The sequence below is a fragment of the Homarus americanus genome, unplaced genomic scaffold (assembly GCF_018991925.1).
Source record: "Homarus americanus isolate GMGI-L3 unplaced genomic scaffold, GMGI_Hamer_2.0 scaffold46833, whole genome shotgun sequence".
Taxonomy (NCBI): Eukaryota; Metazoa; Arthropoda; class Malacostraca; order Decapoda; family Nephropidae; genus Homarus; species Homarus americanus.
Window position 1 is genome coordinate 18840 of NW_024756349.1, and position 12390 is coordinate 31229.

At 39.7% G+C, this 12390-nt stretch overlaps 1 protein-coding gene across 3 annotated transcripts in view; it reads right to left on the bottom strand.

The window, feature by feature from the left end:
• LOC121856778 overlaps nucleotides 1-12390 on the bottom strand; it is a 30311-nt gene that overhangs the window by 12278 nt on the left and 5643 nt on the right. For 2 of the 3 annotated variants that reach the window (XM_042352475.1, XM_042352477.1), the window contains 6 exons: nucleotides 4001-4161; nucleotides 2869-2993; nucleotides 2441-2557; nucleotides 1735-1887; nucleotides 1242-1388; nucleotides 386-556 (listed from right to left, as the gene is read on the bottom strand). In XM_042352475.1, the coding sequence (XP_042208409.1) occupies nucleotides 386-556; nucleotides 1242-1388; nucleotides 1735-1887; nucleotides 2441-2557; nucleotides 2869-2993; nucleotides 4001-4100 (813 nt within the window). In that variant the 5' untranslated portion in view covers nucleotides 4101-4161. Of the gene's footprint in view, nucleotides 1-385; nucleotides 557-1241; nucleotides 1389-1734; nucleotides 1888-2440; nucleotides 2558-2868; nucleotides 2994-4000; nucleotides 4162-5502; nucleotides 5593-12390 lie in introns of all 3 variants that reach the window. The other variant, XM_042352476.1, reaches the window with a different exon arrangement.

Genomic DNA, 12390 nt, shown 5'->3' on the forward strand with positions numbered 1-12390 from the left:
AACACAGGATGCAATAATATGCTGAACTAGTACAGGTACTGTATATCAAATATTAGGCAACAAATCAAATAAAAGTAATTATAAAAGCAAAATAGAAGATACTGTATAAATAATGTACCTGATGAGATAAGTACAGTACAGTACTTGTAAGTGTATAGAAACTGCAACAATGAACAAAGAGAGGTAGACAGAATAATTGTACTGTAGTGAGAATGATAGCTGCACTGTCTATAAGATTTCATCATTCAGCTTCCTATTGTATTATGGTACTGTAACTGTAATGAAGTGTATTGTATTATCTAATTCATTCATGTAAGTACAGTACAGTACAGTGTATACCAACATTGCAACACACATAACAATCTACTATCTTTACACAACTCACTTCTAGAACGTCATGGAGCATGACAAATAAGCTTGGTCTAAGGAAGATACTCTCAGGTTTATTTGGCAATCCTTTACTATCCCTCAACATTTTTTCCTGAAGAATCATTTTGCGTGTCACTCTCTCGGAGACCTTGTACATATCCTTGGGATCATTCAGGACTGTATAAGACTGAAAAAGTGATATTGAAACTTTGGTGAATCTTCCAGCAGAGTTAATTTGCCACAGAAGACATACACAAACATAAATAATAAAATCTGGAACAAACAAAATAAAATAAAGCAATATATTATGAGTAAACATTGGATACGATAAGGAAAAATAAGTGCAGATTTGTTCCTATAATCAAAAAGTTACAGTATGTATTAATTTCTTTTACTAAAAAAAAGGGAGAGTTTATATCTACTGTATTGTACTTCACCACATATTACAGTACTGTAGAGTGAAATAAAAAATATAAGAATCTGGATAATACAAAAATAAAACCTTTTGAACTATCTTAACAAGGAATGTGAAATGTGTTTGAATAGTTAATCAAAACCGTTAGATCATGAACATATGGGCCGGTATGTGAATACACCTTAATCACTACAGCAAAGTAATGTATTTTATATTGAATACAGGACACTTAGCAATGTATATCACCATATCTTACACAATGTTTTATGGAGCTAAGGGGTTAAATAATTACTTCAATAATCTAGAATCTTGATCCAGGTTTTTACCTCTAAAACAAATGGAATGGAGGATTCTAGACAACACACACACACATGCATGCACGCTCACACTATGGGTGACTGCAAAACTTGTTGGGTGAAGCCAGGCCAAGTAGTAAACAATACAACAAACACCATACCCGAGAGCCTGAGTGTAAGGAAGAAGTAGTGTGGTCCGCTGATTCAGGTGCAGCCATACTGTGGAGATGAGCCATCAAGGACATAACAGAGTGAGTGTCATGAGACACTACTGTGTTGGCAAAGTCCATTAATGTGTGGTCCTCCACCTGTCAAGAAAGAGTACAGTACACTCAACTACACAGTACAGTACTGTACACTCAACTACACAGTATTTAAAAATTCCTTCTTATGAATTTTGGTTTTATGTCTTTTGGTGTAAAAATGGTTATCTTCTTGAAACACTTGGATCAATGTAAATTATAAATTAATCAAAATTTAATCTTAGGAATTTAATATACAGTACAGTAGTCGTCTGTATTTGTAATAGAGGGTATACTCATTCACTTATAACAATGTAAATATTGCAGTTCTGATCATCTTGCAAATGGATTTTAGAAGCTAGTACAGTAGTCTAAATATTTGTGATCACAAAATACAAGAAGCAAAACTTGCCTTATCTTTGAGATGTTGATAAAGAAGGAATCGCTTGTAGAGTGTGTTGATAGGCCTGGCATATTCCTCCACTGTGTTGAGGGCAATCTCCCAGCGGACCATTTCTTGCATCCCATCAGCCAAGTCTCTTAGAGAATTTGCAATTCCATGAACCTATAATAGCAATAACATATATAAGTAAGGTTACTATAAGACTTAGGCTTCTCAAAATCACAGAAGTCAACATATATAAGTAAGGTTACTATAAGACTTAGGCTTCTCAAAATCACAGAAGTCACTGGAGCAGATGCATCCAGGGTACCTCAGATCATAAGACAAATGTATGACTGAATGCAAAAAGGGCCCTTTCAACAATCATACTCTAATAACTGAAGTTTGTGTGGTGACTTATGCTCTCTCCAAAACATCTAAGCAAACATAACCTCTCGGTGCTCCCCTGGCCACTGACGCCATCCCTCATGTCCCCTTCTTACCATACACATCCATTTCTCTTATTCCAGCAATACCACCTAATGCCTCTCCTAATTTCTTGTCAAGTTTATATTCCTCACTTCTGCAATCATCAGCTATCAATATCATCTTTTCACTCTTATTGTACAGTACTATCCACCAATTCAACTACTTGCTAGGCTATACTGTACACACATACTCAACCAACCAGTCTTCCTGTATACAGATCCTTTGCTCTCTTTTTCTCTGTACCTACCCCATGCTCTATCTGGTCAAGGCGGCGTGAGAGCAGCTCAAACATAGCAAGTATCTTTCGATCTGCTGAAGGGATATAGGAGCCAAAATTCATTTCTAATTCAGAAGCATTAAAAACCTGAAAGAAAGGAGATAAACTAATTAATTCCAAGAGGAGAGGCATATGTGTGTGTACAGTAACAAACTTTAAGCCATCTAGAATACTGCATCAAAATCAATTTGTTATTATAAACAAATTGTGATCATTTGAGCCAATTAGTTCTAGTACTGTAATAAAAGATACAACAAATAATTATGTCATGAATTCTGCCTTCAACACGGTCACCTCTATTCAGTAAGTACAGTCCTGTATAATGTACCATGAAGTGGACTATTGTAGTATTAAAGTGGTTACAAAACTGTTTCTGAATGTAGTCATAATACACTTACTTGTTCACTAATGAGGCCGATGAACTTGGCCACCCCCATGCCAATCTTTCCAATGTCAATAAAGCCCTGCAGAGCCATGCCAATATCACCAATGAGAGGAGTCAGCAAGTCCAGTACCTCCCTCTCTGTAAAAATCAATTCTTAGTTATGAATAACCACATCTCTATTTCCTTACAACAGAGCTAAGTAGTATATGAGTAGTATACATGCAGATATCAAATTTTGATTAACAGATCCTTAATCAGCATGTTCAGGAGTACTTATACTGAGATTTTGAACAAAATCTATTTTTGGCCGAAAATGACAAAAATTGTAAGTCTAATTTTGTAAGTCTAATGCCTTACAGAATTATTGGTCAAAAAAATGATTTTGCTCAAAATCTCAGTTTAGGTACTCCTAAACTTGCTGATTAAGGATCTGTTGACCAAAATTTTATATCTGGATTATTGCTTGTTCAAATGGCTTTTAGAAAAATTTAATTACATTTGCAAGTCATTTGAATAAGTAATAATGCAGATATCAAATTTTGGTCAACAGGTCCTTAATCAGCATGTTCAGGAGTACCTATACTGAGATTTTGAACAAAATCTATTTTTTGGCCGAAAATGACAAAAATTGTAAGTCTAATGCCTTACAGAATTTTTGATAAAAAAAATCGATTTTGTTCAAAATCTCAGTATATGCACTCCTGAACATGCTGATTAAGGACCTGTTGACCAAAATTTGATATCTGCATTATTACTTGTTCAAATGGCTTTTAGATAATTGAAATTACTTTTGCAAGTCATGTGATTTTATCAAGATTTATCTTATCCACGTTTTCATTGTGGATCTACATGAAATAAATATATATATATATATATATATATATATATATTATTGAAACATGCAAACATTTCTATAAATTTGGGGGCCCACAAGTAGGTAAATCCGGCCCTGGGTGTTAGCATGCTGGGGACTCACGTGCAGGTCTCTCATCAGGCCTGTAGGTTAAAAATATAAGTTTGTTTCATCATTATTCCTACTGTACTTTATGAAGTAGTAGTTTTACTTCCTAAAAAAATATGATCAAAAGAACCAATAACCCCCACTTCATTATAGCTATAGTTAAGAAATGTACGTAATACTGTACCTAGGGCTAAGGCATTTAAACTCTCGTTAGCTGACGTTGATGATGGCACAGTCAGCAGGCTGACTATTGCCACTGCCATCCACCACCACTTCCACCTCATCTTGACACTTCAACAGCGGGTGTGTGTATTAAGGAGTTCACCACCCGTCACACTAACTTTCCTGTAATAACATAATGATACAAGATTAAAAGACACAATACTGTACAATAGGCTACAGTAGACTACACTGTAGGCCAGAAATAAAAATTTTGTGCAAACACCGCCAGACTTTCAGTGTATAATGTACTGTACTTGATACCTAAATTAAATATTTTGTAGTGTATCCAGTACTGTACTCTGCCGTCTTTACTGTGCCCAGTACCTCAATGGAGGCACTTTTCCACAAAGATACAGTATTGCTCACAGTAAATCTTTATACTTTGTAAACAAACTCAACCTCAAAACATAGTACAAAAGCAGCCAGTTTTTGCAGGTAATCCTAACTGCAAATCAACCATACACAAAGTACACCACTCAGTCTCTAAATAACCTCTTCCTGGCCGGCTGTAGCCGTCAGTAGTCGTACACTTCGGGCTGTGGTTCATGGTTAGTACCTCTTATGGTGCAAACTTTATAATACACAAAGCTTAACAAAGTTATTGTAGTGGATTCCTCCCCTACAAACGCTGTTTGTCGCTGAGTAGCCGACCCCGCGAATTCCCCAGTGTATGCCTCGTGGTCTAGGTCAACCAGCGCCGCCTTACATAACGGAGGTCAACTATTAAGCCACGCCTACCTCCGCTATATAAGACCTGACCTCGTGGTGACCTATCTCTTTCTACCTACAGCCAGTCTTCAAGTAACACCACCTCCTCCACTCCTGCCTGGCGGCCCTCGCTCCCGCCAGCGACCATGGCGACCCACAAGCTGGTCCTCCTCTGAGCACCCTCACCAACCAGCTCTCTACATCACGCTTGTAACCATGCTGCCTTCCCAGCACCAAGCTGCACTGTACATCCAATACAACATGTATACAGAGAGCACATTGTGAGTTTCCTTTCTCCATCCCATCCTGAGTGTGAACCAACATCTCGTGCCCCACATTATCACTGCTGCCATAACCTACAAGAGATAAATATCACTTTGTGAAGCGAGATTAGAATTTTGAATAAAAATTAGAAAATAAAACCAAACATTTATTGTAAATATGCAGTTATATAAATTTAAAGGAGTTAGACTTATGAACAAGGGGAGGTTAAAGTAGGAGGCAAGATATATCGCGGTCTACCCTTTACCATTCTCTAAACGTTTTCTGTGAACAGTTGTTAACTAAACAGCAGGCGCCTTGTTCTCGCTGTGGCAACTCTTAAAAAAAATGGTTATAAGGAAGAGTTATACTCCCTTATTAGATATTTCTTCAACTAGATACGCTCTTCCTTATTTGCCCCCCTACCGAGGAAAATAAGTCAGTGTTCTTAACAATTTTGTCAAGGGTTATTTTGAAGCTCTGTACTGTACTTACCAGGCAAGCATGGGGACAAAGAGGCGGTTGATGCTGCCGCCCACTTCACCGCCACCACCAGGATGTTTATAGCAGGAGGCACCAGGTCAGCTGGCGGCAGTGTTGCATGATAAGTAAATTGCTATAAAATTCGCGATAATCATTCAGGGTACTGACCATTTGCTTTGAAATTAAAGTTAATTTTTACCAAGCTTCAAAATTTTTGAATATATGCATCTAACTTTACGATACTTTACGATAATTACATGTCAACTTGTTAACATGTGTGATGACTCTGTATTACGATTTACGTCGCCAGTTTAGTCTATGTATACTTCTGCTCCCCCCTTCCCTACCCTCTCACACCTTCCCTACCCTCTCACACCTTCCCTACCCTCTCACACCTTCTTCCCCCTTCCCTACCCTCCTCTACTTATGCATTCCCTATCCCATCCTCACCCCCCCCCCCTTTACCCCTTCCTCACCACTTCGTCCCCTTTCCCTACCCCCTCACCTCTGCTTCCTCTTTCAAACTCGATGATATCAAAAGCACCTTAACAAGCTTAACCATGGAGGTAGGGGGGGGAGGGTATTGCTGTCACGAGGCGACTGTAGCATTTTAGTGCTTTTCCAGATCCCTTTCTCTCCTCTCCTCTTCCTCCCACTTCTCTCTCCTCCATCAGGACCTCCACACCCTGACACTGGATGGGCCAACTGGCTGGATGTCTGTTGCTGACACCAGATAGATCAGATCACAGTGGATGGAACATATGACACTGAGTGAATAATTTAACATTGAATAGATCAGCTGACATTCACTATGTCACGTGGTACTCACTAAGTGTGCGTGTGTTTAATTTAAAAACGTGTGCACAGAATAGGGGAGCGCACACGCACAATCCGTCTACACAGTAAAAATGTGCGTATGTATGATGCACGCATGTTCTGTACAAACAAATATGTACATAATGTACATTTTACCCCTAAAGCTTACGTATAAACTGAATGTAGCGAAGCGTGGAAGTGTATGACGCCTCACCCACAACAAGACGCTTGTTTGTAAACACTGTATAACCCCGATACGGCGACCTCTCTGCCACTCCGGGTGTTATCCTGTTGGGCGTTGTAAACGCTTTTGGGCTTAACCTTGCACAGGATGCAAGGGGATGCCCAATAAACTAGCCTTCTCGCAGGGCAAATTGTAAAAAAATAAAAAATGTCACACCACTCATACATAACCCCGGTATATTGGCTACTACCCCACGCCCCTTGTAACCCCCAGTGTAGTTACCCTTCCCAACACACTCCTTATAACCCCCGGTGTAGTTACCCTTCCCAACACACTCCTTATAACCCCCGGTGTAATTACCCTGGGCCTAACTCCCCCACCACCCCAGTACACAGGTGCCTCTCCCCTTGGTCATGGCACACCATTAATTAAGTCCGTCACACGACCATCCTCATGTTTTCTTAGACAGGAAATACCTGAAATGGCGGTAATGCGATTTTAGTTTCGTTTCTCGGTGCCAGCGGCTGTAGTCAACAAGGCCTCGCCGAGTTGGTCTCCCGTATGAATATCCTGCGTCGGTCTCAAGACACCCGTGGTTTGTCGTCTTCAGTTAGGATTATCTCCCTCATGACAACTCTATCGTGTTCCATTTCCCATTAATGAAAATCTAAGCGTACAGGAACTTATAAGTCGGTCGGACAACGATCGTGTAGACTTAAGCTGCCAGAAACGGGATACTACACCATGTTAAGCAACTGAAAATCCGCCCCGCACCTCTTACTTCACCTGATGATTAAACACCCTAACCTAACTAAACTAAACTAAACCTAACCTAACCTAACCTAACCTAAACCGAATCTAATCCAGTCTAACTTAACTTAATCCTCCCACAGGTAGCTTTAGAGTGTTTAATCATCAGGTGAAACAAACTGGATGAGGAAATTATGCTTGAGGAGGTACAAGTGTCAAACAAGTAGACGGTTTTACTAAAAAAAATACCATTCTTCAGTACCAAGTTCTGATAGAATGATTACTGACTACAAGTGAAATAATTACTTAGTGGGTCATTGATCTTATTCGATACGTAATGGAGTTTGCGATATACCGTAGCCTAGCGGTCTACCTCACCTTGTTCTGGAAGGCCTTGTTGTGTTGTGTTTAACCTAGTTTATATATTTTTAACTTCGGTTCAGATAGAAAGATCTGTAAGCAAATATTACAAGGATGAAAAATTGTATCACATTCATTGCTTATTTAAGGCGTTGTGTCACATTTAAGATTAAACACAGCAGCTTATAGGTTAAAGGGGTAGCAACTGTAGCCTACTGTGACTTTTAAAACGAACGAGAACTTAAAGGGCGACCATGCGAGACAGTAACAGCATAGCTCTACGTATATCAAGTTACTTAGCGATTGATCACAATCTAAGGTTGTATAAACATAAATGTATAGCCATTAGTGCTTTGCCACGCAACTTTAAAACAGAAGTTCCCAACACTGTGCCCTGGTGATGCTTAACTGGTTGGGAATCTTCTTTAAAAGTTAATTTTGGTTTTAGAATTTTAATTATCACAAAAGAACAGGAAATCAAATAACTGTATTCGTGATAGATGAGGATGTATTTATTGGTGCAGTTTGTTGAAGCCATCAAGTATTCTACTCTAAAATAAAAACAATATATATATATATATATATATATATATATATATATATATATATATATATATATATATATATATATATATATACTGACAGTATACCGTAATAACAGATTCCAGTGTCAATCCGTTCATGTATATATTTAAATACTGTACAGTCTATACTTGTCTCTGTCCATAAGCAAATGCCGACATACGGTACATATATTCATTGACAGAAACGTGTATCCTGAGCGTACTGTATATACAGTATACTGAAGTGTACACGACGTACTCGTCACTCGAACGCAACATTCATGCGTCGGAAAAAACCCTTTCTCATTCGTTGACTCTGCTATATATTAGATATTTCTTACAACTGATCACGTGCTACGCATGAGCGGTGGGGGGTGAACAGAAGGAGAAATGTAGGAGGAGGAAGAAAGGGAAGCCAAGAAAGAGGGGAGAAGGTCAAGTAAAGTAGAAGAATAGACATAATGAGGTAAATATCGAGAGTATACACCGGTCAGCATGTCTTTGTTGTCAGTGTACCGGATGTGAAGAACGTTCCCTGCTACAGCCTCGATAATCCTGGACATGTATCACTGTCTGGATCCTAGTTCATGTCCTTATCAGTGCAACGCTTAATTAAAAATGTAATTCCATCTGTATATAGAAACAATTACTTTGGAATAATGTATTGTTTTGTGTTATCTTTGGAATTGATGTTTCAGAAAGTTTGTTGAAAGTAAAGTTGATGAAGTGCATAGGACAGCTGTAACCCTGGATAAATATTAGTAAACAAATGGTCAAAGAGACAAACGGAAGTGGGCAAGAAAAATAATGGAAAAAAGAGAGGCAGAGGAATTTGTGGGCGAGACAAAGAAAGAGATTAGTGTTGTCATGGCAGACTTAACTAACACAGTTCCCAAAAGATGTCACAAGATTTTTTTTTATCGCTTCACGGGCAGCACGACAGCTGTTATATGCTGACAGCAACAAGGGTGTTTGACTCAGGGATAACTATACCGAGAAGATGGTGTAAATACTTTTAGCTCTCTTCTTCTCCCCTCTATCCTCCAATTTTCTTTCCCTTTGTCCATTATTCTCTCTCTCTCTCTCTCTCTCCCCTTCTACGATTGAGTCCTGGCAGCAGGTAGAACGGTGACAGGTTCCAGGAAGTGCGGTGAGGAGGGGCGCAGGAACTGGTCATTGTTGAAGGGACCGCTGACTCCCACTGACTCACCAGCTCAATCACTCACCCTCCTCACTCCAAACTCCGTGCCATCAATCTCGACACATTAACTTTCCACCCTCACTCTCAGTTCACAGAGAAGCAGGACCTGTGACTTAGGCTACATAACCTCACAATCTGCTCACTGGTGACGCAGTTCCTCACAGCGAAATGCGTCACAAGAACCAGAGGTGTGTCTGAAAGTTGAGCTGAGCAGCTGAGTGGGTAAGGAAGAGGTGTGTGTGTGTGTGTGTGCAAATGTGTTTATTGTACAAACATCCGTTTGTGAAAGAGCGTTGTGTGTGTGTGTGTGATTCACGGTGCTGTGTAACACTGATCAAACCTTACACAAAAAGAACACTCACAGTTCACGTGTTACAATCTTTTAGCTTCAGGTATTGACTCGTGTTAAACCACTTACTCGAGAATTTATATAAATACTCGTATATCTCTCTCGAACACAGGGAAACACAGGTGAAGATGCAAGTATTTCTCACCTGTTTGTTTTGGGTGACTGGATTGGATCAACTAGTGCAAGAAACAGCACATACCCGGATCACACTAGAAGAGGTGTTTTACTCCCGACACGTTATGGGAGAAGCTGCAAATATTTATGAGTTTTGTAGTAATTCATACGAAAATAGCTTTAAACATTCACGAACTCTAAAGGCGTGTAATTTAGTGTGTAGTAGAACAGGAAAACAGACGGTGAGTTGATCAAAACCTTCAAGTTCATTACTGTTCTCTTGACACAGCCTGGGTCACAATACTGCAAGAATAACTGATTAGATTTATCATGAGAAACGATATCTGTAACACTTGGAATTACAAGCTTCAGAATTTTACTGATTGGTGGACGGGGAGACACCAGGGAGACGTTGTGCTTCACCTCGACGCCACACCAATTACTAATAATGTAGCCAGGGAGGAGTGAGAAGCCTCGATATATCACTTACTTTTGCAAAACTCGATCAAAAAGCCAGTTTTAAAACAACAGATAAACAAAATGGGAATGAAAATCACAAATTGCAGCCTCTTATTGATGAGAAAAGTTTCTTGTGTTGTTTATCATAGTAACATCGGGTCACACGAGGTATTAATTCAGTTCCAACGCTACTAGGAGTGTCGGAGATATGTCAAAACAGGTTTAGGAAACATTTCACTGGCGTGAGTAGTCGTGGGTGATGGGCACCCGGTAGTACCTCAACCCTATACTTAGGGTCCGCCCCTGAGTAGGACAGTTGACAGTGAGATCCGTTTAATTACTCGAACAGAATTCAAACGGACCCGTACAAATGCCCTAATATAACCAACTTTAACCGAGTCATGCTTCAGTAGGCGCAGCACAGGTTGGCTGAGCGTCAGCTGCTGCCCCGAGTTACAAGGAAGTTCTCATCAGCCTCTTGACAATAACAACACCGAGGCATTAGTATTGTCAAAACATTAGGTAATAATATTCACATTACTCAACTTAACAACGGGATTGTGATCTGATATCTAGAGGAAGGAATATCAAGAATGTATCTGTGGTACGTTTAGGTCAAGATCATCAAAGTCCCTTATTATTAACGCCGCAGGTGGTGCTGGTGTGGCCAGTCTCTCCAATACAGAGATCACTATACCTGGCGGAGAAACTAGCGATGTCTTTGTTACATTTAAATAACCCTTAAAAAACACTGATTTATTCGGGGCAACATACGTCACCAGTGGGATGGAACTGTTCAGAAGAAAGACATAGATCATCCACGGGGAAGTGAGTGGCATAACTATAAAACATTCCTGCGTGAATCTTTTTTCCACACAGCCCTCTGCATATCCATTCCGCTAGATTGCACCTATGAACTGCTCCAATGGCCTGGAAACTTTATATATTTGACAGGATAATTTTCATCACAGACACTACCTCATGAATGTTGTTTGACCAGGAGTAGTCAAACACTGTAGATTCTTTCGTTCTTGTCATCTTCAGTGACAACTTTCATGGCAGTGTTTACTTACATTTATAAAACTATTTTCCCTGCTATTGTGCAGATAAATTCCTCACCTCCCCACACTTTGACAGTGTGTCACAGCTCTATGTGGACAAGAGTAGACATGGGAAGTGATGACGTGTGGAGGAATTCGCTTCGCCAGAAGAACAAGGCCTTGTAAAAGATCAATAACTCACAATGTTGTATCAAGCAAACAAGGCTGACTCACCAGATCCTGGTCCAACAAGACAAACAGTGTCACTCGTGAGGACTCGAGAAGAACTCTAATTAAGGAGAATCAGTTTTGGCTTCCCGTCTCGGCTCGACTGTACACGGCCTTAAAAGACTCAAGTGAACTCGGTAAGTAAGGCTGTTAGAGTGTTAGAGCTTCAATAGCAGCATCACCACAACGTGTGTCAGCAAGAAGCCTTCTTGGTAATAAATGATCAAGGCTCTGCCTCTCTCCTCTTTTTCTTTCTCATATCATCAACTCCTAGTGCGCGAATGACCAGCTTTTCCTGCCTCCTCGGCCTCCCACAATACTGGTGACTATTACCAAGAGAATAGCCACAGTGATTTCCGCTTAGGGCTACATTAGGTAAACACCCGGTACGATTCCCTCCTCTATTGAGGACCACGTCATGGGCTGGACCCGGAGTTTTATTAAATATTATTATTGTTATTTTCTACTATACTGAGTATCAGAAAACACTGAAGCTACGATAAATATTCAATGTAATTTCGAAGACATTCAGAACGTCATTCTAGTTAAGAGATTAAACGAGTCGATTAGATGCGATTTGTTTTCTTCAAGTTGTGAAAATAGTTAATTTACCTAACTTAACCAAGTCCATGTGTAACATTACCCAAATTCAAGCAGCCTATTCTTAACATGAACACATGTATATGAAGGCGATGTTGTCTACTTTAAAAAATATTCTGTATAGTCACATCAGTCAGCTTGAACTCGAACGCTTAGCCCTCCACCACTACTTCGGACGTCACTTTCTACGTCATCAATGCAATACCACTTAGCAATTCCAAACCAATTATATAGAC